Here is a 27716-nt window from a genome sequence, read left to right as displayed (position 1 = left end):
ACCATGCTGCCCCTGCACCTGTGCTGGCTGTGGCCCCGCAACCCTCCCACCTGGTCCTATGCTGTAGCCACTGGGCAGCGGTCTGGGCCCAGTAACTACTATGAACTGTTGGGAGTGCATCCTGGTTCCAGTGCTGAAGAAGTTAAATGAGCTTTCTTCTCCAAGTCCAAAGAGCTGCACCCTGACCGGGACCCCAGGAACCCAGCCACTTTGTGGAGCTGAGTGAAGCGTACAAAGTGCTCAGCCGTGAGGAGAGTCACCGTAGCTATGACCACCAGCTTCATTCAGCGACTTCCCCAAAATCTCCAGGAACCGCAGCCTATCCCAGGTCTGCTCATCAGGCGCACAGCTCCTAGGAGGACCCCAGAGCGCGATACTGGGCCCAATTTCCTGGTGTCAGGCCTTAGGGACCAGAGTCAAGGCAGCAGCAGCACAAACACAACCAGCAAACACTGGGGTACTGCTTATTGATCATGCTGGCGGGCATGCGCCTGCACTATGTTGCCTTCAGCTGGAGCAGGTGCATGGATGAAAAGGATCGGATCATCACAGCCATCTACAATGACACTCAGGCCAGGGCCAGGGCCAAAAGAGCCAGGCTCCAGCAGGAGCAAAAGCAGAGGCAGCTATTGCAGCCAACACCTGGCCTTCCTGAAGGTCCGGGGATCATGCCCCCAGCCCCTGAACAGCTCGCCTGGATGGGGCGCAGGGTATGCTTCCTCTGTGCTTCCCTCCCGATATGTCCCACTCCCAGAAACGCGGTCAATAAAGTGGTTCTCAGAAGAAAAAAAAAAGACAATCTATGGAATGGGAGAAAATAGTTTCAGACTATGCAGTTGACCAGGGCTTAATCTTGAAAATACAAAAACAACTTATACAACTCAACAGCTAATAAAACCAACAACCGAATTGAAAAATGGACAAAAGACATGAATAGACATTTCTCCAATGAAGATATCCAGATAGCCAATAATAGGCACATGAAAAAATGTTCGACATAACTAATTATTAGAGAAATGCAAATCAAGCCTACTCTGAGATACCACCTCACACTGGTCAGAATGGCCAACATTTGCAAGTCAACAAATAACAAATGCTGGGCAGGGTGTAGAGAAAAGAGATCCCTCCTTCTCAGTTGGTGGGAATGTAAATTGGTACAACCACTATGGAAAACACTATGGAAGTACCTCAGAAAATGAAATATAGAACTACCGTATGATCCAGCAATCCCACTTTGGGGCTTGGGCATATATCCAGGCAAACTTTTCTTGAAAAAGACACATGCACCCGCATGTTCATTGCAGCACTATTTGCAATAGCCAAGACATGGAAACAACCTAAATGTCCATCAAAAGATGAATGGATTAAGAAGACTCATATATATACACAATAGCCGGAGTTCCCATCATGGCTCAGTGGTTGGAGAATCCGACTAGGAACCATGAGGTTGCAGGTTCGATCCCTGGCCTTGCTCAGTGGGTTGAGAATCCGGCGTTGCTGTGAGCTGTGGTGTAGGTTGCAGACATGGCTCAGGTCCAGTGTGGCTGTGGCTGTGGCTGTGGCAGCTACAGCTCTGATTCAATCCCTAGATCCATTTGAGACACACTATAATCAACCTGTCAAAAGTAAAAGCCAAAGGTAGAATCTTTAAACATTAAGAAAGAAGCATTTATTGGAGTTCCTTGTGGCCTAGTGGTTAAAGGATTTGACATAATCACTGCTGTGGCACAGGTTTTATCCATGGCCTTGGAATATCTGTATGCTGTGGGTACAGCCGAGAGAGAGTGTGTGTGAGAGAGAGAAGCATTTGCATTGTACAAGGGATTCTAAATAACATTAATAACATCTCTTGTCAGAAAATGTGGAGACCAGCAGTAGAATGACATGTAAAAAGGGCTAAAATCAAAACCGAAAAAATTGTAAACCAGTATTTACATCTTGCAAAGTTCTTCCTAAGAAATTCAGGAGTACTACACAAACATAAAAAAGATAAAATTTTGTTATTTGCAACAACATGAATGGACCTTGAAGGTATTATGCTAAATGAAATAAATCAGATGGAGAAAGACAAATGCCATGTAATTTCACTAATATGTGGAATATAAACAAACAAAACAAAACAAATGAACAGAGCAAACTAAACCAAACCAAACATGTAGATACATAGAACAGAGTAGTAGTTACCAGAGGGGAAGTGGGGAAGGATAAAATGGGTAAAGGAGATAAACTTTATGGTGAAGAATGCAAACTAAATTTTTGGTGGTGAGCATGCTATAGTGTATACAGAAGTCAAAATATAGTATTTTTCACATGAAACTTATATAATGCCAATATTACCTCAATTTTAAAAATCAAGAGAAATTAAGACATCAACAGATAAACAGAGGCCTCATTAGCTCACTATACCCTTCATGATTATAATTGTTGCTCATACTAGACAATAGTTATAAAAGAAGATTTCTCTAGATTGAAGTTTCTACCAAAGATTTTCAAATGTGTGAGTCCTGAACTTCAATTGTGAGATTCAGGAAATAACTTTCTCCTTAAAGGAGGCTTCAAATATGGAGGCTCACAGGTGTTAGTGTACAGTACTTACAGTTAAGGTTTATTACAGCCAGAGGATACAAAGGAAAATCAAGGAAGAGAAAAGGGGAAACCAGCACAAGCCTCCCAAAGTCTTCATCTAGTGAAGTTATACAATTCATTCTATCAGCAATGAATTGTGACAACATGTATGAAGTGTTGTCTGCCAGAGATCCCTATTTTAGACTCAGTGCTGAAGTTTCTTTTCTTTTCTTTTTTTTTTTTTGTCTTTTTGCTATTTTTGGGGGCCACTCCCGTGGCATATGGAGGTTCCCAGGCTAGGGGTCTAATCAGAGCTGTAGCCACTGGCCACAGCAATGCGGGATCCGAGCCGCGTCTGCAACCTACACCACAGCTCACGGCAACGCCGGATCGTTAACCCACTGAGCAAGGGCAGGGACCAAACCCACAACCTCATGGTTCCTAGTCAGATTCGTTAACCGCTGTGCCACGACAGGAGCTCCAGTGCTGAAGTTTCTTATTGGAGGCTGATCATTAGGTGCCCTCTGCCTAGCATGTACCAAGATTCCAGATTTTGTTATTCAGTGTAAATAACATTGTACATACATTATTTGTTGTACAAACAGCTGAGGCAGACTAAACTACTTTATCATTTAGGAAATATTGGATACTATCCTGAATTCCATTAGATAGTATTAATTTATTTTTGAAGGCTTCAAATTATCAAATGATTATCAATGCTCTATGTAAGGTATCATATATTTTTCACTGAGTCATATCTTGAGATTTTATTACAAGCACTTTGTACTACATGTTTGTCTTCAGTTCTTATGACATACAGTTTTCTTGTTCCTTAGTTTGCCCAGACAAAGCACAGAATTGGAGAAAATCTTTGCAAATGAAGTAACAAACAAGGGATTAATCTCCAAAATATACAAACATCTCATGGAGCTTTATATGTAAAAATAAAAGCCCAATCAAAAAATGGCCAGAAGATCTAAATAGACATTTCAGCAAAGAAGACAGACAGATGGCCTTTTAAAAAGCACATGAAAAAATGCTCAACATCATTAATTTAGAGAAATGCAAATCAAAACTACCACCTCACACTGGTCGGAATGGCTATCATTAATAAGCCTGCAAATAACAAATGCTGGAGAGGGTGTGGAGAAAAGGGAACCCTCTGGCTCTTGGTGAGAATGTAAATTGGTATAACCACTATGGAAAAGAGTATGGAGGTACCTCAGAAAACTAAATATCGCAATACCATATGATCCCGCAATCCCACTCTTGAGCATATATCTGGAGAAAAGCATAATTCAAAAAGATACATGCACCCCAACCTTCAAAGATGCATTATTTACAATAGCCAAGACATGGAAACAACCTAAATGTCCATCAACAGAGGAATGGAAAAAGAAGATGTGGTGTGTGCGTGTGGGTATATATATTCAGCCATAAAAAATCATGCCATTTTCAGCAACGTAGATGGATGTAGATATTATCATATTAACTGAAGTAAGCCAGACAGACAAACATAATATGGTGTCACTTATATGTGGACTCTAATAAAAGTGATATAAAACAGAAACAAATTCAAAGATTGCAAAATCAAACAGGGTTACTAAAGGGAACCAGTGGGGGAGGGGAGGGATAAATTGGGAGGACTGGATTAACACATACACACTACTGCATATAAAATGATAACTGACAAGGGCCTACTGTATAGCACAGAAAGGTCTACTCAATGTTCTATAATAACCTACATGGGAAAAAAAAGAATGGCTATATGTATATGTATAACTGATTCTCTTTGCTGTAAACCTGAAACTAATATGACATTGTAAATCAATTATAACCTAAATAAATAAATAAATAAATTGATATCTCTAATAATATCTATCTTATAGATGTTTTGAGGATTAGATGAATTAATAGACGTAACTTTTGGCAGGTTATGTAATGCTAAGAGGCTCTAGAAGAGCCATTTTCAAATATAAATCTTATATTAACTAATATATAAATAACAATCAGAGAGCCACTTCTTTGAACCCATTCAAAAATTGTATTATGTCATGTTTGCATCTTGGAGATGTCTCCGTTTGATTTCTCCCTTTTAGAAGCACTGCCCTTAAGATCTTCTCAAAAAACAACCATATTAGTATATGAAAATACTCAAATTTTCTAGAAAAAACAAACACATAATTTTGTTTCCCTTTATTAAAAGGAAGAACTAAGAATACAAATTTCAAATTAAATGATCCTCTGGCCATTCCCACTTTTAGGGAGTCTCTACCTTTTCTTTGTGGGGACATCTTGACCACTTGGTTCAGAAATATAGACATATGAACAAAATATGTTAAAAGAAAAAAATTCCTATAATTTTTGCTTTTTTATTTTGACTATCCTATCCTTTAACTTTAAAGTGGGCAAATATGATCAACACTGATTATTTAAGGTATATGTTTCTTTACTGGGCCATGGCAAAAAAAATGTGTAAATAGAGCTTTCTTTTTAGAGAATAATCCTTTCTTAACTCCTCAAAGAGAAATTGTATCTGGAACATAGAAACAAATTAGTGATTAATTATATGATTCAATAGATAAAAAAATAAATTATTTAAATTGGTCAGGATCAGCAAACCTAGAAACAAAGTGACCACTAGTTCTCTAAATATTATACTGGCGCTGGTAAAGTTTTTTGTTCACATACCTTAGCACTGTACACAAAACAAGAAGGAAAACACAGAACATAGTTATATATACACATCACATGCTGCCAGACCTGTCACATATAAACACTCACTCATTTCAGAAAGAGTAATTTCAATATACAATTTCAAAAGTGGGGATACCTTTTTCCCATTTAGTAGTGGGAATATTTCCTTTACAGGACATTATCATAAGCAACCTGTCCAGATATTTTTACAAAAATATTTATTATATTATAGTAATCCACAACCTCCGTACTGATTAGATATCCTTCTTTTTCTGCAGTTGTTTCTCTGTCTCTGTCTCCCTTCCTCTTTCTCCCTCCTTCTCTCCATTAAACCCTAAGCAGGGATCTCTCAATTGCCCCTACCCTGGGACATAAGGAGTTAAGACTATGGACAGGCTGAGGGAGCTACAACTCCCAGCAATACTTGGGCAGGTGATCCTGAATGTTTTGGAAATACTGACACTTGTTGAGTCAGCTAGAAGAGAAGGATAAACACCCTGAAAGAATAGCCTTCTCTATGAGAGAGGTTGGTTAGATTATTTGCAGCACAACAAAGTAAACCTCTATTCTCTGAAAAGAAAAGATATCATATCCCTGCAGTAACCAGATCCCTGGCAGTGGACTTCTATGGTTTCTCTCCCATTCTAGGTGATTGGCTGAGAATGATGTTTCCTAAAGACAAAGAAAGAGTTTCTGGGGGGCAGTGAAATTAACATTACAGGGGAGGGAGTGTGAGAGGCTGGAGAGGAGACAGGTTTCTCACAATAATAGACTCATTAGGGTATTTCTATTATAATATGTACACATATGAGAGACTACACCATGATTTTTACTCTAAATATACTTATGTATCTACATTTTTAAAAAATAAGTAATCTCGTCACTAGGTTAAAAAATGCGAAGGATGCCTGTGGTTGTACAGTGCAAAAATAAATATAAAACAAAAAATGATAATGTAGGTATTTTTTGGTTGACATGGAAATACTTCCCTTATTTATTTTCATTATAGAAATTTTCAAACACATTAAAACAGAATATAAGATAATGTAAATAAACCAGCATACTTCAACATTTATCGATGGAGAGTGGAGGATAGATACATTGAAACTGGCCATATGGTGGTAACAGTTCAATCTGAGTAATGATTACTCAGTGTGTTATTTTATTCACTCTACTTTTGTGTTTGAAAACTTCTGTAATATTTTAATCTTATTTTTGCACAAATTATTATGTGTTATCTAAAAAATACAATATATCTTTAATATCGATAACACATGCTTACTCACTCATATAGGCATAACTCTAGATTCTGAACTTCTCTTCCACCTACTACTGCTATACTCTGATCCAAGCCACCATTATCTCTTACCCTTATAACCTAGTTTTTGCAACTAACACAACAGTCACTAATTCTGTTAACTGAGTCAGTTTTTACTGCTCTCCTGCTTTTATCCCAGCGATAGCTTTCCATTTTACTCAGTTTAAAAGCCCAAGTCCTTAAAATAGCCTACGAGCTCCATCCACTGCATTTCCTCTTTTATTTTATCTCCTGCTCTTTTCCTTCCTCTGCTCCAGGCACACTAGCCTCTTGGCTATTCCTCAAATGTGTTAGGCTCATTCCCACATCTGGGCCTTTGTGAAAACTGTTCACTCTACCTGAAATACTCTTTCCCACAGATCCTCATGTTGAAATCCCTTATTTCCTTTAATTCTTCATTTGGGTATCACTTCAGTGATGCATACATAGTTAGTCTTTTGAAAAATGCTGCGTAACTTCCACTCTAGGAACTCATAGATTCCCAACACATTCTACTTTTTTCTCCTTTTAGCAGTAGGTGGCAGAGTAAGTTTTAAACCTAAGTCTGTCTAAATTCTGTTTTTACTTTTCCCCCAAAGTCAATGCCTATGATGAATTTAGTGAATAAATGTTTTAAAATGAAATAATGCTAACATATTTGTTTCATTGGAAAATACTTTCAGAAGCATAACATTTAATCAGTCTACATTAAGGCCTTTATGGGGGAGATGAGAAAGGAAAGAGTATTTATATAGCATACCCCAAGGTGGATGGGGTGACTCCATAAAATTCCTTGATATGGGTTTCTTCTTTCTTCAAAATTTCTCTTTAGGCAGCACTTAAGACTTACTAGACTCATGCCTTTTTCTCTTTCCTCAAATACACGTCATATACTAAAGTGTGACCATTTTCTCTTTTTTCAGTTATAATTTTATTTTATTTTCATTAGAGTTAATTTACAGTATTGTGTCAATTTCTACTGTACAGCATAATTATCATCTATATCAGATGTATCCGACTAGTAATAGAATCTATCTGATAAGATTGTAATGAGGATTAAATGACTTAAAACAGATAAATACCTTAGAAGAGTGTCTGAGTTATTATAAACCTTATAAACGAGTTTATTTAGAAAAGGTTCCATATAAGCATTTTAGTCTTTTCCATAAAGTTCCATAGCTGTCTCTACTCTACTATATTGCTTTGCATAGATTTCCATTCCCTGCACTGCTTCCAGGTGCCCCTCCAACTTCTAGCCTCCAGCACCATCCCCCCCCTTTTACAAGTATGACATTGTCAGTCTCTTTTGGCTCTTCATTTGTACTAGCAGACAAACAGGTTCTCCCACAAAAGATCCTCTGCAGGATCCACACTCCTTAGAAGGAAAAAAAATAGAATGGGAACTGACAATTTTCTATTCTCTGAAATGATTAAAACAAATTATTTTGATACAAAGAACCAGAAAATCAAATACTATTTACAAGTTTAAAAAAAGAGTAGCATTAGTTATTCTGGGACTGTGGTCACAGGACCTGAGGAGAGCTTTCTGGAATGAAAGCTGCCAAAAGTGTGAAGGGATACAGTCAAATATGTGAAGGATTGAAAGAGAGAAAGGGAAAGGGAACAAGTGGAAATTGCTGGGGCAAAATTAAGTTGGAAGTTTGTAATACTACAGACATTTTAGACATTAGTATCAAATAAATACAGGTTGGAATCTTGACTAGTCATATGTATACATACAAGGATAAATATATTTTATATGAAGATATGTTCTGAAGATCAATTGAGATAATATGTATCAAGTGCATAGTATGGTAGAAATCGAGGAGATATATTTTTACCTATATTTTTTAATATCAATTTTAAATGTTCGTTAACTTGTTTTATTTAATTGTATTTATTTTTTTCACTTTCATTTATAGCAAGTCCTTTTAAATTTTAAACACAAAATGTTAAGCATAAAGCAGCACAGGGTTATATGGATAAAACAAATACCCTGATAATGATACAGAAATCACTGAAGTCTTGGAAGTTTTCCCTTAAATATGCATGTGAACTGAGTAGTCTGCCAACCTCTGTGTGGTAGAAATGAGTCAGAATTATGGCCCTCTAGCAACAGAAGGAAACAGGAGAGAGCTCGCGTATATTGTTATTTCACTGATCATTGCCATCATGTCTTTGATTTTGTCACCATTATTATGTATCTGGGAATCATCCAGTGCTATACTCAGTGTAGTCTCAATGTGAGGCCACAATCCAGATCAGGGAGAAGAGAGTGCTAAGAAGTCATTCATATGCTCTTGTGATTGGGTTACTTTTCTGTACAACAGAAATTGAAGAAACATTGTAAATCAACCATACTTTAATATATATTTAAAAAGAAGGCTCCAAGCCCAGGGTGAATAGGAAACAGAGAAATTTCTTTGAGGTTGAGACTGGTAATACTGACTACTCTGCTTCTTTGTCACACAGCAAAAGACCGTTTTCAAGCATACTTTGTTTTAAGGGAGACATTGTATCTACATTCTGTCCAATAGAATGTGAGCATAAGTGATATATGCTGTTTCTAGTCTGGCCATGAAACATTCCACATAACCATTTTCTCTCTCCACCTCCCAAGTATAAGTCGCCAGCAAGGTCAAATTTCTGAGGTAATGGAGTCACAGGATGGCAGGAACTCAAATACCTGAGTTTGTAGCTTCAAGGAGAGACATCCAGGAAATCCTCTTGGCAGAGGAACATCCTCGTGGGTCTTTGTATGAGAAATAAACTATTAAAATAAGATTTTGAAATTCATAGATTGATTATTATAGCAACTGGCTTTACTTGTTCTAACTTATTCCTATGAGTTAAAAGAAGTTTAGAGAGTGAGGTAGTCTATTTTTACTCATATTTATCATACATTATCATGAAGAACAAAATTAGGACCATGATAATTACTATCATTTTAAAATCAAAGAACATGTGCCATGATCATTTTACTGAGAGGCAACTTTGAAGCTATGCACTGAGTATAGATGACACAGATTTTCAGGCCCTCAAAACATGGAGGAGAGACCATTAACTATAATATGAGGGGTAGGGAAGCTTCATAAGCCATGTTCGATAATGATTAATAGCTACTTCTGGACATCTGTCATATAAGATTTTTTGGTTTTGTTTTGTTTGCTTTTTAGGGCCGTACCCATGGTATATGGAAGTTCTCAGGCTAGGCGTCAAATCAGAATTACAGCTGTTGGCCTATGCCACAACCACAGCAATGCCAGATCCAAGCCATGTCTGCAAACTACACCAGAACTCACGGCAACACCAGGTCCTTAACCCATTGATTGAGGCCAGGGGTCATACCTGCATCCTTGTGGAAGCTAGTCAGATTCGTTTCTGCTGAGCCACAATGGCTCACTATTACATAAGTTCAGTATTCCCAATAGAGACTGGAAAGAAGGCTGTTTTTACTGTCAGGCAGATCTGGGTGAGAACTCTAGCTCTGCTACTTGCTAGGCTTAGTTACTTAAACTCTTCATTTATGTCTTCATCTATAGAAGAGGGATTTTGACACTCACTTTTCGGGTCTTTAGGAAATAATGAGTTAAAGAGCCTGGCCCGCAGGCCAGGTCATAAATGTCATCAATGAGATAGTCTGTCCATGTAAGACGTGAGATTCTTAATAGCAAGAACCTTGTCGTCATCATTTCTACACTCACAATATATCCTGCACAGCATTTAATAATTAGTCAGTGTTGGTATTGATAAATGCTTATGGAGCAGATCTGAATCAGGCCTTAGCCTCTTCCATTTAAAAATGGAAGGGTTAAACTTAGAGATTGTAACTCTGATACCTTGTATTTCTTTGGAAATTGATGATATGGTTATACTAATACTAAGCTCCTTTACACAGAAAATTAAATTTGCTTAATTGTAACCATTGCCATGATGTTGTTTTTATGCATATCTTTGAGCTGCATAGGACAGATATGGCTCCTCACTCTCCACTAGGTTGGAGGGCACATACATAGGATCATTTTATACACAATAGATTTGACATCATAGTAAAAGTATTACCTACGATAAACAACATTTAATAATTTATGAAACACACTTTTAAAATAAAAATAATTGCAAGTATTCTTAGAAAAACTTTATATGATCTGCTCAATTCCATCATGCAGTTTCATTTCAATGAGCATTTTTTTCCAGAACATACAAAAAACCATTCATGAAATATTACTCAACAACAACAAAAAATAATGAATCAGCTATCAACCTGTGCGACAACATGGATGAATTTTAAATGTATATTAGTAAATAAAAGAACGGACTCTGAAAATTTATATACTGTATAATTCCATATATATGACTTTCACCAAAAGACAAAACTTTGGTGATGAAGAAGAGTTTGGAGGCTGCCATAGATTAGGGTGGGTAGATGGTGTGACCATGACATGATAGTATGAGAAAATGTTTGGGGGGTTGATATAGCTATTCCATAACCATGTGTTGGTGGCAACATAAATCTATGAATATGTTAAAATTTAAAAATTTTACTCTGAAATAAATCTATTTTACTGTATAAAATTTTTTTTAAAAAAAGAAAAAAGTCTTGGAAATGCCACCAAAACAATAAGCAGGGGGCAATGATAGCAGTAAACATATTTATTAGAAATAAGAAATAGTCTTAATATAATGATCTCAGTTTCTACCTTATGAAACTAGAAAAAGAAAAACTAAACCCAAAGTAGGCACAGGAAAGAAAGTAATCAGGATCACAGCAAAACTCAATGAAATAGAAAACAGAAAACAACAAAGTCAAAAAAAAAGTTCCCATTTTATCTCAGGGGGTTACAAACCCTACTAGTATCCATGAGGATGTGGGTTTGATCCCTGTCCCTGCTCAGTGGGTTAAGGATGCAGCATTGCCATGAGCAGTGGAGTAGGTCCCAGACGCTTCTGGGATCTGGCATTACTGTGGCTGTGCCATAGGCTGGCAGCTGCAGCTCCAATTATATCCTTAGCCTGGGAACTTCCATATGCTTCAAGTGCAGACCTAAAAAGTAAAAAAAAAAAAAAAGTTTTCTGAGAAGTCAATAAAATTGATAAACTTCTCATATGATCAGGAAAACAAGACATAAGACATAATCAAGGTTAGGAATGAGAGAGATGGAATTATTATATATTCTAGAGATATTTAAAGAATAAGAGAATATTATGAACTTCATGTCAATAAATTCTACAACTGAATTTGTAAGTGGACAAATTCCTTGGAAGGTACTAAGTACTAAATACAACTCAAAAAGAAATAGATAACCTATATAATCTATACTAATGAAGAAATTGACTTTATAGTTTAAGACCATTTTATAGTTTTCTTTTTTCAGCCACACCTGCTGGAAAGTTTTTGCTGGAAGTTTTTGGGGCCAGGGATTGAATCCAAGCTGCAGCTGTGACCTACACCACAGCTGCAGCAATGTCGGATCCTTAATCTGCTATGCTGGATGGGGGATGGACCCCGCACCTCAGCAGCAACCTGACCTGAGCCACTGCAGAGACAAAACTGGATCCTCAATCCACTACACCACAGTGGGACCTGCAAGAAAACTACACTCTTAAGTAACTTCACCATTTAATTCCACCAAATATTAAAAGTCATTTCTATAATTTTTCCAGAAAATTAAAGAAGGATTACTTCTCAACTCATTCTAACCCTAGGTTATATAAAAATGTCTTGGATACACTATCAGAGGCATTATCCATAAAAAGAAAAAAGTGGTAAATCAGAGTGCATCAAAATTTAAAATGTATCTTTAAAAGACATCAAGAGAATGAAAAAAACCACAGAGTGCAATAAAATATTTGCAATTCATATATCTTATAAAGCCTTTCTTTGTGTCCAGAATATATACAAAACACTCAAATTCAATAATTTATAAAATCAACTATCCAATAGCCCAAAGTGGGCCAAACATTTGAACATGTACTTCTTCAAAGATATATGGACAGCAAATAAGCACATGAAAGTGTGCTCAACACCATTAGGAAATGCAAATCGAAGTAACAATGAGATACATTTTTCACTCATAAATAGCAGAAAAAAAAGATAAGTATTAGAAAGGAGTTGGAGGAAATGGAATTTTCATATACAGCCTGTGGGAATGTTAAATTTTACAACAGCTTTAGAAAACATTTTGACAATTTGTTTAAGAGTTAAATATGCATCAGCCATATGATTAAAATTTAAACATGCACCTGCCATATGATCTAGCCATTCCACTCACAGTTATTTACTCAAGAGAAATGAAAGCGTATGTTCTTTTAACAACTTCAGACAAATGGTTACAGCATCTTTTTTTTTTTTTTTTTTTTTGACCATACCTATCTATGCATGTGATAGTTTCAGGGCCAGGGATTGAACCTGTGTCACAACAGCAACCTGAGCTGGTGCAGTGACAATCTCAGATTCTTAACCCACCACTCCACAAGGGAACTCTAACATCAGCTTTATTTGTAAGAACCTAAGAACCCAAAGCTGCAACCACCCCAAATGTCTATTAACAGGTGAGCAGATAAACGAATTGTGGTATTCTGTTATGTCCATACAACGAAATATTATTCAAAAATAAAAACAGAAAGAGAGAGCGAAGGAAAGAGAGAGAGAGAGAGAGAAAGAAAAAGAAAGAAAAGAAAAAAGAAAAGAAAAGAGAAGAAAAGAAAGGAAGGAGGAAAGAAAGAGTATCTATTATGTATTACCATTTATATAAACCGAAGAAAATGTGATATAATCCATTGTTTACCTGGAGATAAAGGAGGGGTGGGAAGGCTATACGAGGAGATTACAAAGGGGCATGAGGAAACTTTTGGTGGTGAAGGATATGATCATTATCTTGATTATAATGAGGTTTCACAGGTATGTACATATGTCAAAACTTATCAAATTGTACACTTTAGCTGTGTAGTTTATTGTATGTGATTACATCTCAAAAGACTGTAATAAAACAAGGAGATATAGTATCTCACCTATCAAATTGATAATTAGTAATAGACTTGATAATATTCAGGGGTGATATTAGACAATGAGAAACAGTTACTCTGCACACACTGCCCATTAAATGACACTACCATTCAAGGAAGTCAAGCTAGATAGATGCATCAAAGTTTAAATGTGAAAAACCATCTGAATTAGTAATTGCATGACTAGAAATATATTCTAAGTACATGGGCATTATACAAATATGACAGGATGATGACAATAGTATTGTTTTTATAAGTGGACAAATACTCTACATTTTCAGCAGTAGGGTTATGGAATAAATTATGATGCAGATATACACAGTAATAGTATGGACTAAAATCTTGATGTTTGCCTCAAAACCATCAGCTCATGCATATAAAGGCAATAAAACTTGGCTCCTAGAAAGAATGATTTACAATAACCAAAATCCTTGTAAGTGCCTGTGTACATTTTGGCTTCCATGTCTTCAAATACAGTTTCTTTTGTATAACACTTTCACTCTTCCCCTGCCTAACTCCTACTGAACTTTCTGGTTTCAGAAATGTCACTTTTTTACTTAGAGATATGTTCCCTGACTACACTAAATTGATTTTCCCTGCTTTGCGCCCACATGCCCTATGCAAGTTTCTCCTAACCAAAGACGGTAACTGTCATATTCAGCTTTTTCATTAGACTGTGATCTCATCCTTAAAATCCCAATAAGTAGACCAGTGCCTGGTGTGTGATAGGTATTCAGTAAATATGACTCCTAAATGAACAAAATGCCTGGCACATAGTGGTTAATCAATGAATTGTAACCATTTCATTGCTACTACTATTCTATACTGGACTAGATGCTATGGGAGGAGAGGAGATAGGATGTCAATGAGAATATCACAAGTTGCTGAACGGAGAAATTTAGATATGGAGGCCTAATTCTGATGATGGTGCTGAATTTTTAGATATTACTGAATACCCTTTAGGGGAACACACACTCCACAGCTCAGAGACAGCTATTATTAATTGTACATGCATCACAAGGTAAACTTCAAGTGCTTTACATTTAACCCATTTAATCCTTAAAACAAGAGCTCTATGAGAAAAGTATATACTTAAATGAGTTTAAGGACACTAAGGCACCGAAAGGTTCAATATCTTGCTAAGGCTCACAATCTCATGTATGATAGAAATCAGAATTGATCCTACATAGTCTCCCTCAAAGCTCATGCCTTTAAATTCCATGCACCATTGCCACCTTCTAGATGACCAGGAGATAAGACACTGGGAATCCTTCTTTATGGCTAAGGAGAAATGGGTTGTATTACATAGTTTTATAGATTAAGCAGGGAGAAAAACAGACATATGAAAGATGATGAAGTAAGTAAAGGATCTAGATATTGTGCCCAATACTCAAGTTTTCTCCATGAGCCATCACTTTGCCTGTTTTCTCTGGTTTCTCTTTCTGCAGGACAGCATGCAGACAATTATTCACAGTTAAAATAAAAAGTATAAGAATTGTACAGAAATTTCACTTACATATGGAATGAGCATGAGGTTTTTCTCACAGAACAGGATATCTGTCAAAATTTGAAATAGAATTCTATGTAGTCTGTAAAATGATTATATAAGTGGATTTTAGGATGAGAATATTGCCTGAAAAAATTGTAAAAGATTGAAATGGGCCTTAGAATTTTAAGTGACTTGGTTTTTCTCTTTTATTTGTAAACATTGTTTATTGTGATCACTTAGTACATACTACCTAGCAGAAGAAAAAAAAAAGATATAAAAATACAAAATTGTCACAAAACCTGTGGGAGGAAGGGAGAAAGGAACTCTCAGCCCTTAGTTCCTCTAGGGACAGTCTTAAGACTCAAATTTTGGTTTTAAGCTCAGACTGCTCTTCAAATCTTCTTTCTCACTAGGGTTACCAGCTTCAGTTTTTTTTGATATCTAACATCTTGGCTGTGGAATTCTCATCAACTTAGTAGCAGTCCACTCAGCTAATCAGAAGTGCTTGTGTTGAACATCTGTCATGTGACATGGAGACTCTAGAGTCAGCCTTTGTAGATGCACAAACAATTTACATTTTTGTAAATGTAGAGAAAACGAATGAGAAAAAAAAACTAACAAAAATCATTAATAACAGTTATCTCTGAGTACATTGGTGAAACCATGGGAAGTCCATTTGTTTTCAAGCATAGATGCTCAAAGTTAATGACAAAAAAGTAGTTTCTTAAAAATCTTGAGAAGGTCAAAACCCATTTTTTAGCACATGATAGTGCACTTTTATGACCACAAAGCATTCTGCTTCTGAGAGGAAGTAAAAACCAGGCTTGGATGGAAATTGGAATGAGTAAACAGAGGTATCTCTGGGAAGGAACACTGGATGTAATGTATGGAAGTTAGTGTGTTGGTGGTTAGTGGTTAGTGGTTGGTGAGGGACACCGATCACTTCAGAACCTGGTGTAGTCTCTGTTTTTCCCAATTCCTGATGACTTTCAGTTAACTCTTTTCTTACTGATATGTTTCTATGTGTGTTTGTTTCTGGGAGGTAGAATATCTGAAGGGGCTGAGTATGGGTATTATGAGCTGAAAGTATGCTTCCCCAAAATTAATATGTTAAAATCCTAACCTCTAATATGATTATATTTCAAGATGGAGCCTCCAAGGAAGTAATTGCAGAATTATTCACAATAGCCAGTACATGGAAACAATCTAAGTGCTCACCAATAGATGAATGGCTAAAGCAGTATTATACATATATAGTGGACTATTACTCAGCCATAAAAAATAATATGAGATTACATTTGGTGGCATGGGGATAATGTCCAAACACCCTTATATATCACAGAATTATTTAATCAGGCAAGCATGGGCTTCCAATTTAAGATTCAGGGAGCTTTCTCCTTCTGACTTATTTCACTCAGGATGAGAGTCTCTAGTTCCATCTATGTTGCTGCAAATGGCATTCAGTTGTTCTTTTTTATGGCTGAGTACTATTCCATTGTGTATATATACCACATCTTACGAATCCAATCCTCTGTCGATGAACATTTGGGTTGTTTCCATGTCTTGGCCATTGTGAATACCGCTGCAATGAACATGCGGGTGCATGTGTCTTCTTTAAGGAAATTTTTGTCTGGATATATGACCAAGAGTGGGATTTCTGGGTCATATGATAGTTCTATGTACAGATTTCTAAGGTACCTCCATACTGTTCTCCATAGTGGCTGTACCAGCTTACATTCCCACCACTAGTGCAGGAGGGTTCCCTTTTCTCCACAACCTCTCCAGCACTTGTTATTTGTGGACTTATTAATGATGGCCATTCGTACTGGTGTGAAGTGGTGTCTCACTTATAACTGGAATCTAATATACAGCACAAATGAATATTTCCACAGAAAAGAAAATCATAGACTTAGAGAATAGACTTGTGGCTGCCTGGGGGGAGAGGGAGGGAGTGGGAGGGATTGGGAGCTTGGGGTTAACTGATGCAAACTATGGCTCTTGGAATGGATTTACAATGAGATCCTGCTGCATAGCATTGAGAACTATGTCTAGATACTTACATCGCAACACAACAATGGGAGGAAAAGGTATGTATACATGTATGTGTAACTTGGTCCCCATGATGTACAGCGGAAAAATAAATAAATAAATAACATTCAGGAAACTGTCATAAATCACCTTGATTTCTACTGAAGCAGGAGGAAGATATAATCATTCATCAAACATCCTTAACATAATCTTTGCTCCTATACTCAGTTTGATATACTGCTTATTTTTAAAAATCCTGGTAGCTCAGCAGGTTAAGGAATCACATTGTCACTGCTATGGCTCAGGTTGCAGCTGTGGCATTGGTTTGCTCACTGGCCTGGGAACTTACACATGTCACATGTCAGGGGCACAGCCAAAAAATGTCCTACTGAACAAACAATTGAGCTGTTATTGCAGCATTGTTTGTAGAGGGGCAAATACTTAGGAAACATGGCGTCCTCAAAAGATGGGTGCCTGAAGAGATAATGCTTAAAAGCACTGCATGGAACATCATTCAGCTGTTATAATGAATTACACGTATGAGCTGAACAAATTTTATTGTTGATTAGGAAAAAGAATGAAGTGGAAGTTGTATATACAATGATATAATTTTTATAAATGAAACAAAGCAGAAGAAATTCATGTGGTCTCTCTAAACACATCCATGCAGACACATGCAGTAAGTCCACTCCTGGATGGTGTCCCTAGAGATCCATGCACATGTTCTCAGGGGACAGGTATACAAAAACGGATAAGGGTATTATTTTTTTTTCCCTGGAAAAAAGGAAACTGCAAAAGTCTGGATCATCAGGAAAAAAGAAAAATTGCAAATACCCAAAGAAATAGTACACAAACATGAAAGTAAACAACCGTACATCTATCCACTTGGATCAACATTAAAAAATCCTGTATAATGTGGATGAACACAGAAATAGGTAGCAACTATGTACATCCCTTCTTGGGTATTATAGTTACTGGATTCCTTGGAGCAGACTCCACTGAAGGAGGAGGGAGTGGGGTAGGCCCAGGAGGAGGTAAACAGAGGGCTTTACCATATCTGTAATTGAAGGTTAAGCCAAGATAGGGCCTAAATTTTAAATTTGACACGGTGGGGCACTGGTTATGCAGGTGTTTGTAATGTTAATCTTTATTTTTGCCCCTATGTTTGTGATCAATTCACAATAAAATTACGTCATTATCAAACTCAGCAAACAACGGAGTGCACATGCTATAGACTTCCTTTTAAGACCCTAATTCTTGGAAATTGTACAATAAGTCCATACCTGCACTCTTAAAGAATTCAGAGGAATCATCAGCAGAATAGAAATAGTGAGGAGTCCCTGGATGAGGGACAGCAGATGGGGTCAGGCTCACTTATTCAAGGAGCAGTGGCCCACAGTCTGTGCAAGGGTTGTTGCAAATAGAGAGACTGGCCCAAGCGTGTTCTATGCCCTTGGGAGGTGCTTGCTGGAGTCAGAACAGGGCCTACAGACAACTGAAACATGGTTAGTTACAGCAGAGGGAGTAGTGTGGACTGACCCCTGCATTTCCCTCCCTAAACCACCCCTAGCACTTACCACCAGGTGGTGGCTATGGCAATGTCTGCCCAGGGAAGAGCAATGCCTGAGGAAATTTGAGCATCTAGCCAGGACAGTGCCCGGAATAGGGGGATTAGTAGACAACCCCAGGGAAGAACAGGGTGCATCAACACCTGCAAGAATTGCTGCCAAGCTATCCAGCCCAGTCTCATGTCCCACTCCAGTCCCTCCCAGTACTTTCACTGAAAATATGGCAATAATATAAATTCGCCTCAACGGCAATCAGAGTTCTTATTCATTAGACACTGCCCACGAGTGAGGCACACATATGCCTTGTGTATTAGTTTCCTTTTTGCTGATGTGACAAATGCCCACAAATTTAGTGGCTTAAGGTAACTAAATTTACTCTTTTACATTTCTGGGGGGTCACAAGTCTAAACTATTCCTACAGGTCTGCGTTCCTCCCAGAGGCTCTAGGGAAGAATCTATTTCCTTGTCTTCTGTAGCTTCTAGAGGTCCCATACATTCCTTGGCTCAAATCCTCTTCCTCCATCTACAAGGCCAGAAATGTTGCATTTTCTCTTCTTGATCTCTGCTTCCAGCCATACATTTTCACTGATTCTAATTCTACTGCCCCACTCCTCTAAGGATTCCAGGGTAATCTCCCCACCAAAGACCCTGAACTTAATCACACCTACAATATTCTTTTGCCGTAGAAGGTATCGTATTCACAGATTCTGGGGATAGGATGTGGATATCTTTAGGAGCCGGGGGGCGGGGTTTTTCAACCTTCCCCATCTTTCATGAGCTCTTTCCCTTTAATCTTCGTAACACCACTCTGATATGCTCATCCACAGATGGAGCAACTGAGGCTTAGAAAGCTTAAATAACGTTTTAGACTTGGCACAGTTTGTAAGGGGCTGAGCCAAGTATGGAAAACCTAGTAGAGTGAGTCAGGATCCTTGCCTTGCCCTTCCACATGTCTGTCTCCTTTCTCATCTCTTTCCCTTCTGTTCCTATCCCAAGGGAGCAAGAACACTCCCTTTCATGTTAAGCCTCCTTGCACCACCCAGTGTGCACCCAGTAAGAAGCACACATGAGGCATGCCGTGGCAGAAGGCAGGGCTTGGCAATCTGAAGATGTGAGCACCAATACTGACATTCAGCAGCAGTGCTATGACCTTGGGCAACGAGAGTTAATCTCCCTCTAGCCTTATTGGTAATCAAAGGCTGTTGTAGTAAAGATTACAGTTTGGAGGTAGTTTAGGCACATAGCCTACCTACAACAGCAATGTTAGTTTCCATCCTCACTTTGTACTTCTCAGGTCCTCACAATTCAGCTGCTCTTCCTTTGCCATGTGCTACTTACTCTGAACAGATCTGTGGTCCACAATGTCCCAAGGCATGATTTTTATGGTTTCCTCCTGTTAATATCATGCCTGGTGATCTTCTGGCTATTAAAAACACTGTGTTTGTTGGCAAATAACCTCTGTGTCCTGCCTTATATAAATGTGATTTCTGTTAATCTTTTGGGGACACTGAGAGTAGCTCACAATCTAAACACAATCTAACTGTTTCTGAATACTCCTTTGATGGAATCTGTTGAGATCTGCAGCTTGTGCACTGCTTAGGAATAGGCTCTAATCAACCTGGGTGCTAAGCAGAGCTGCCTTATTCTCATTGTGGAGTGGATCTCCACACTAACATGAGAGCAGTGACAGGGAAATGGCATCCCCTCCTCAGTCAGCTGGTTGGTAGGCCAAAGGCAATGCAGCAACTAGCATACACTGCCCCAAATTGGTTTGTGGCGAGGCTTGCCCCAACAGGAGGTCTTGGTAAGCTCTGGGATAAAGAAGAATTGGCTTAGAAGGTGACCTCTGGGAAGAAAATTAGTTTGCTGGACGACATTCACATAAAATCCCATTTGAATGGAGAAGCTATTTGGCATAAGATGGGTGATTTTGCCATCCTATCATCACATGGATTCACAAACATCAAACACAAAATAAGTAAACAACAGACAAAAAACAACCAAACTCAGAGGAACCTGCCCTAACCCAGGGATGCTGGTATGTGCTGTTGGATTTGCAGAGAGCCTCACAACCGGCCTGGCAGACAAGGCTAGAGAGATCAGTCTTTTCTGTTTGTTCAGTGGACAAATCACAGGACAGGGATGTCAGGTAAACTCATCAACATCAAGAGCTTGTAAGTGACAGAGGCTAAGCCAGTACTACTCAGTTCCCCAGGCCTGAATTCAAGGCTCATTCCTCGATACCAGGCAGCTTCTTTCTACACATGTACAGAGGACTGGGGCTTGTTGGATAAGATTCAGCTGGCTATTCTGCCTTCCAAATGCTCACTTCCCCACTCCAGATCTTATTCACCAGGTATAGTCATATCCTATTTGACAAACTCTACCAAGGCCTGGGAGACATCAAGGGGAGAGACAATCCCCTTCTCTCAGTGGGATTACAATCTCAGGTCCTGTCAAACAAACATTTAATCTCTTACAGCCAGAAAGATGTAACATTATTCACCTGCTTTTAAAAAGTTCAGGTCAAAACATGTGTAAAATCTTCCTCATCTTGTATTCCTTCCACATGCATACATCTGTGTAATACCACTCTCACACAATGCTTGAAACATCTTGAGAGGCAAAGACTGTGCTTTCTCTGTGATAAGCCCTTTTAGCTTGTTATCTCCTTTTATTCTCTTAACCCTATAAGACTTTAACTCCGTGCTATAGTTGAGGAAATGGAGGCTCAGAGAGGCCAAGTGACTTGTGTAAAACAGTATCTTTGGAATGACATAAGAAAGATATGGGATGCTTGCTATAGAGAGCAAAAAGTGGGAGCAAAAATGGGTTCAGTACCCTTTGGTGCAGACCAAGATATATTTCAGTGAGGATGAGGCCTGTGAACAAGCAGTTGGAGAGTTGGAGTTTAGATAGTTGGAGATAAGAGGAAAGGCAGTTCACACAGAGGAAACAGTGAGCAAAGACCTGGAGTTGATGATAAAGTTTAGAGTATGCTATGAATTTCTTTCAGATTACCAAATGAAAGAAAGAAGCAAAATAAACCACCTATTCAGGAAGACTGGAGCCCAGAATCTCAGAGCCAACCCGCACTCTACCACCCACTCCCCATTTCCCACTTCCATCCAAACAGTGTCTAAAGCCTGTCAGTGATCACCCTTCAAATGCCTTTCTGCCTCTCCATCCCCATGACAACCACCTTAAGGCTCACTTTTATTCCCTCTTGCTTCTTATTCTAATTGCTTCCTAAGTGATCTGCCAGACAATAGTCTGCTCTTCTGTGACGCTGTGCAAATGCAAGTCTGATACCCTCGGTGCCTGCTTAATAATCCCGTGAATATATAACATTTTAAAGGCTCTGCACCCCTTGCACACTCTTCGTTATTGCAGTCCAATTTTCTCTCATCACTCTTCTCTCAGCACTCTTCTCTCATCACTTTAACCACAGCCATCTTATCTAGGTCCTATTAGGGCCCACAAATTAATTTGCATACACATAAACACCTTCTGATGACAGGGTGAGAGAATATGCAATGAATCCAAGACAGGAAAAGAGAACTGGGACTAGCTGATTCCTTCCAAGAATATGCTGCTTCCCCGCACCCCCATCACCTCATCCAAACACCCCCAGCCCGGGAATCGAGTAAATGGTGTAGAGACACCTTCTTTCCCAAGACCAGTCAGCCTATCTTTTACTGGACTGATAAATTCAGGAACCGCATACTATTTATTTCTCCTTTGCATACCGCTGCTCTTGCAGTCCCCAGTCAACATTTCTGCCCTAGTCCCACCCCTGCCTTGCTGTGTCCGTTCTCCTATTTGACAGCGGAAGTCTGCCTAGAGGAAACGCCCACTTCCTTTGGGAGTCTGGAGAGTGCGTGGCAGGAGGGGAGGAGTCAATTCAGCCCTGCATTCTTGCGTTTTGCTGCTGGGGAGAGTGCAGGGGGCGGTTGCTCGCAAGTTGGCTTGCGTGGGTGTTAGCTTTGTAGCTGAGAACGGCTATCTTCTTACAAAGACTCAACTGACTTTGGTGGCTTTAGCGGAGGCCCCTTCTTAAGGTAGAGATAATTGTTTTCTGCAGAGATTACTGGCATCTTTACCTAGGATTGCTGTAGGATCTGCGCCGTAGCAGGAGATATGCCACGGGGACGAAAGAGTCGGCGCCGCCGTAATGCAAGGGCAGCTGAAGAGAACCGTAACAATCGTAAGATTCAGGCCTCAGAAACCTCCGAGACCCCGGTGGCCGCCTCTGTGGTCCCGAGCACCCCTGGGGACGACCTGAGCGGCCCGGAGGAAGACCCAAGCACTCCGGAGGAGGCCTCCACCACCCCTGTGGAAGCCTCTAGCACTGCTCAAGCGCAAAAGCCCTCAGTAGCCCGGAGCAATTTTCAAGGCACCAAGAAAAGTCTCCTGATGTCGATATTAGCCCTTATCTTCATCATGGGCAACAGCGCCAAGGAGGCCCTGGTCTGGAAAGTGCTGGGAAAGTTGGGGATGCAGCCTGGCCGCCAGCACAGCATCTTTGGAGATCCAAAGAAGGTTGTTACAGAAGAGTTTGTGCGCAGAGGGTACCTGATTTATAAGCCAGTGCCCCGTAGTAGTCCCGTGGAGTACGAGTTCTTCTGGGGACCGCGAGCACATGTGGAATCCAGCAAGCTGAAAGTCATGCATTTCGTGGCAAGGGTGCGTAACCGATGCTCCAAGGACTGGCCATGTAATTACGATTGGGATTCTGATGATGATGCAGAAGTTGAGGCTATCCTCAATTCAGGTGCTAGGGGTTATTCTGCCCTTTAGATAAACCTGTTGTATACCCTTGGGGGGGAGTGTAAAGAGCTTCAAAGGTACCCCAAGATCACCTGGGGCCTGAGTTGAATATAATGGGGGGGGCAGTGTATTTGGTATTGTGATCAGTGCTAATTGTTTGAGAAATAGAACGTTTACTTTAGATATTGTAAACTTTATTCAATTTAAAACAGTGTTGAATATGGTCACAATATGTTTTAAAATATGATTGAAGAAAAGATATATTCTTTTTTTCTGTCATTAAGATTTAGTATAACAGTTTTGCTAAAATTATAAAATGAAGTCTTTCCATCATATTCTGTGATCTGGTACATAGTTTATATTATTAAAATAGGCTGTTCTAAGAAGTTTGATTTAACCAGTAAAATGTGAGAGAATGATGAGAGGATTATTATATGTCTGACCCTTATGAAAACCTTTGTGTCTACTGTTGCATAAAGAAAACTGACAAATACCGTGATTTTATTAAGATACTGCAAAATATAGAAAAAATAAAAGCTTATGACAAGGACACCTTGTTCATTCACTGACCACCAGCTATGTGTGAGGCACCAATCTAGGTTCTGGAAACCCTCCTCAGACACAGCCCTCAGTTCTAAACAATGTTCTAGATTATGTGGGAGAGACAAATATGTTAACTGGCAGTGCGCTAAATACTGTAATAGGGAGTGAGCATATGATGCCGTTAAAATGTAGAAAAGCTTATGTGACCTGTCTTGGAGGGTGGGACAGGAAAGAGGACATCATAGTGTGCTATGAAAATCCAAGAGATGCCTAAACGAGCCTGGGGAGATTTGAAAGGGGCATCAGAGTATGCTATGAAAATATTGTGTTTTAGCTACTTTTTGGACACTTAACCCAGCTTGGGGGAAGGGGCATTGGCAAAGGGCAGGGGACACCATAGGGTGTTGTAGAAATAGAAAATACACTCAAATTAGCTTGAGAGGAGGGCAGAGGAGAGAAGGGTGGTTGCAGGCAAAAGGGCATTGTAGGGTACTACAGAAATGAAAAAGAAGGGACTGTAGGGAAATTCTTAGTGGGTGACAACCTGAGGTCTGAAAGTAATATTGGGGATGGGGAAGGGAGTAAATATGGAGGCACCAAAGGCAGCATGGACATTAGGGAAGAAACACATTGTTCCGTGAACTAATAGGGTTGTGTCAAAGGGAAAGTGGACCAAAAAGAATGAAGTGGGGGAGAGGGGAGCAGGGGCTAGAGCCACAGAGAGTGGGAGTTACAGCTGATTTTAATGAGAACAAAAACGGTTACTAACGATGATAATCCTGGAATAATGAAAAGAAGAAGACTCCAAAAATGCAGAGTCTCTTGGATGAACCAGAAAGGACTGGACTTGCGGTCTCACTGAAAGGTAACCTGGCATCTCTCTCGGGAACTATGTATGTGTCTTGTTAGGATGCACAAAGTGTTTTAAAAGTGGGTCTGGGAGTGTGTAGGGCATAATTAGTGGTTTGACTCTCTCCTTCAGTCAGTGTATTAAGTCCAGAGGGCTACCTGGCATGGTGGCCCCTGGTGTACTAAGTCTCGTGGTATCAGGTTTCTTCCCACCTCCAGGAGCTTTCATACTTTCTTTACTCATTGTACTAAGGAGTTCAATGCTCTTCCCATTCATTCTATCATGAGGGGCTTCTGAATCCTCAGCCTCACCCTGCAGCACATCTGGAGATGTGGAAGTCATCCCCCATATTCAAATCAGCTACAGGAGAAGAATATGCGTAAGAAGCTCTGGCCACCCCCAAAGCCCACCATGCTTCCCTGAGAGCAAAACACTCTAAGGACTAAGTTCCCTACTAGGGAGCACCAAAGAAGGGTGCCTCACTTAGCCTCGTGGGGCTCAGAGGAAGCAGCTGTCACACACAAAACACTGGCCAGGGCACCATCCTCTTCCTTTGCCTCCAGTCAGTCTTACTCTGCTTCTGGCTGGCTGCAAGGTAGAGTCACCGGGTCCAGGGTAAGCTAGCAAATGACTTTCTGGCAAAGGCCCAGGGACCCGTAGACATCAACATGCAGGCAAAGGGGCCTTCAAACAAAAGTAGGAAGTATGCGCCCTAAGAGCTCCAAATTCATTCAGCAAACAAGAAAAGAGTGGGAACCTCCATGATTCAGGCAGTGTGACAGAAACTGAGGCTGCAGAAGATCAAAAGGCATGTTTCTGGCCCTGGAGGGGCCATGTGTGACTACTGGCTCCAGAGGTAGACAAGGTATGAATCTGAGGTTCACATTGCTGAGTGACTTTTCTGTCTTGGAGCCACAGGGGTGACAAGTAACAGATCCTAGACAAGACCCCATGTCCATTCTCAGCAAGTTCAGAGTGTTTCCCTATAGGCTACCCTGCTGTCCTTCTCTGCCTGCCAATGTACTCACAAGGTCTCTGTCTTCCTGTAAAACAAACAAACAAAAAACACGTCAAGTCAGTGGGAAAGGTCTCAGTAACCGAAATTTCAGCCTAAGATCCTTTTGGGGACAAGGCTGACGTTAACTTCTCCCCACTTGGCAGGAAGGGTCTCACCAAAGTCAGTCAGCTCCAGGTTAGGCAACTAGTAAATGGGAGAACCTGCAGAGCAAAGATTTATTGAGCCTTTCCTCTGTACTGGGGGCTTGCCACACATTATCTCTGCCAGGTCAGTAAGAATGCCACTGTCCCCCACCCACCCCCGGGCCTTGTTTTGCAAAAAGTTCCAGTTAGTGCAAGGAAAGCCCGTCTGAATCCATGTTTTCTTTGGCTCTAGTGGGGAATAAGCATCCAGCTGTCTAAAACGGCTATTTGCAAGTGTGGGCCAAGAAGTTGAACTCAGTCAGAGAACCAGCAGCACCCAGGATAAAGAGAGGGAACATACCACAAGCTGCACTGCAAAAGCGATGACTACTGGAATCCTGAAGCCCTCGAGCAAGAGGCTCCCTGGAGTGTGCCAAGGATTGGGTGACCTTCCTCAGCCCAGCAAGGGAGCAGTCAATCAATGGCCCAGGCTCATTCGCCCCTTGGCCTGGAAGTCTCCTGTGTCTCCTGCCCCTCCCCCTCCCCGGTACATTACATTGGTACTGCAAAGAGTTAATCTTCATTTGCTTAGGTGAACAAGGAACAAGGGAGGGATTTCAGGCGGCTGTGAAATGAATGACAGGGCTGAGGGAGAGGCAGGGAAAGGGGCTTGTGGAAGGTGGTGCGCGAAAGAGACTACTCATTGTTTCAGTGACAGGAATTTTTTCAGCTTTGAGCAGTATCCAGATAGCACACCAGCTGGGAGCCTCTTGGTGTTTAAATCAGAAACTTAAGCCAGCCCCATCCCCCCAACCCCAGCAGAATCTCCACAAAGTAAGTGGAAAAGCTGCGCTTTTAGTTGCCAAGATGCCTGTGAAGTGGATTGAGTTTCTGGGATCTAGAGAAGTCCAGCTGTTTAAGGAGCTCAGGGGTAGAGAGCCCAGAAGTCCCCAATACATAGCAAGAGGGGCAGCTGCCACTTTCTGAGTGCCTAAATTGTGCCAGGCACTTTGACGGCTGTTTTCATACATTGCCTCCAACTTTGGCAACAGTCTGGCAAGGTAGGTGCCTCTACGACAAGTTTATAGAGGAGGAAACTTGGGGTCAGATAGTAGAAGCAACTAGCTAGTGTCACCTCTTTGGTCAGTGACAGCCCTGGAAATGACGCGGGGCAGGCCAAGTCTAAAGCCCACACTGCTGCAATAAAAACGACAGATAGGCTGCATCTGCAGGACACCTGGGGCTCCACTCAGCCTTGGAGAAGTCTTTTGTGTTCAAACTTCACCACAACCCAGGGTAAAAGTGAGAAGGAGCATGCTGGGGTAGGATGAGGAGGCGTGGGGAAGCAAAGTTAATAAGCCATTGGGGATTAGCTGCGGGAGTCCATTTATTCTCATTTGTCGCAGCCCCAATTGCCAGACATCCTTGAGGCACTGCTATGTGTAGAAGGAGTATTTTCTTCCGAAATAATTGTGTCTTCCCCATCACAACACGTTGCTCATAAACTTTGCTACCCTGAACGCCCCATCAATCCTCAAAACGTAAGTACTGACTGTCGCACAGTGGACCAACCAAACAGCAACCTCTCTGGGCCTGTGGTGTTGCTCCTTGATGCCGTTCCCATCTGGAAGGTAAAATGGGCCAGCAGGTCTTCTTAACTTGAGCAGAACAGAGTGTCTAGGGTAAGGCACAGGCAGCAAGCAGTGGGTTTCTGCCCATGAAAAAGGTAGACGGAAGGGTGTCCTCCTTGGGCCCAATGTCGTG

General features: G+C 40.2%; 1 protein-coding gene and 1 pseudogene across 1 annotated transcript; both read left to right on the top strand.

The window, feature by feature from the left end:
* On the top strand, positions 1-22709 carry LOC100522532 (dnaJ homolog subfamily C member 4 pseudogene; annotated as a pseudogene).
* MAGEH1 (MAGE family member H1) lies at positions 22516-23969 on the top strand. The gene has a single exon (XM_003135111.3). The coding sequence runs from the start codon at positions 22790-22792 to the stop codon at positions 23447-23449; it is 660 nt and encodes a 219-aa protein (XP_003135159.1). The 5' UTR covers positions 22516-22789; the 3' UTR covers positions 23450-23969.
* Positions 23970-27716: the final 3747 nt, after the last annotated feature.

This window comes from Sus scrofa, chromosome X, assembly GCF_054392235.1.
Source record: "Sus scrofa isolate SSC_HxYL_T2T_F1_AM1 chromosome X, Sscrofa_HxYL_maternal_Yorkshire_Landrace_v2.0, whole genome shotgun sequence".
Lineage (NCBI taxonomy): Eukaryota > Metazoa > Chordata > Mammalia > Artiodactyla > Suidae > Sus > Sus scrofa.
Note: the sequence above shows the minus strand (reverse complement) of the source record. Positions and strands in the feature narration are given on the sequence as shown.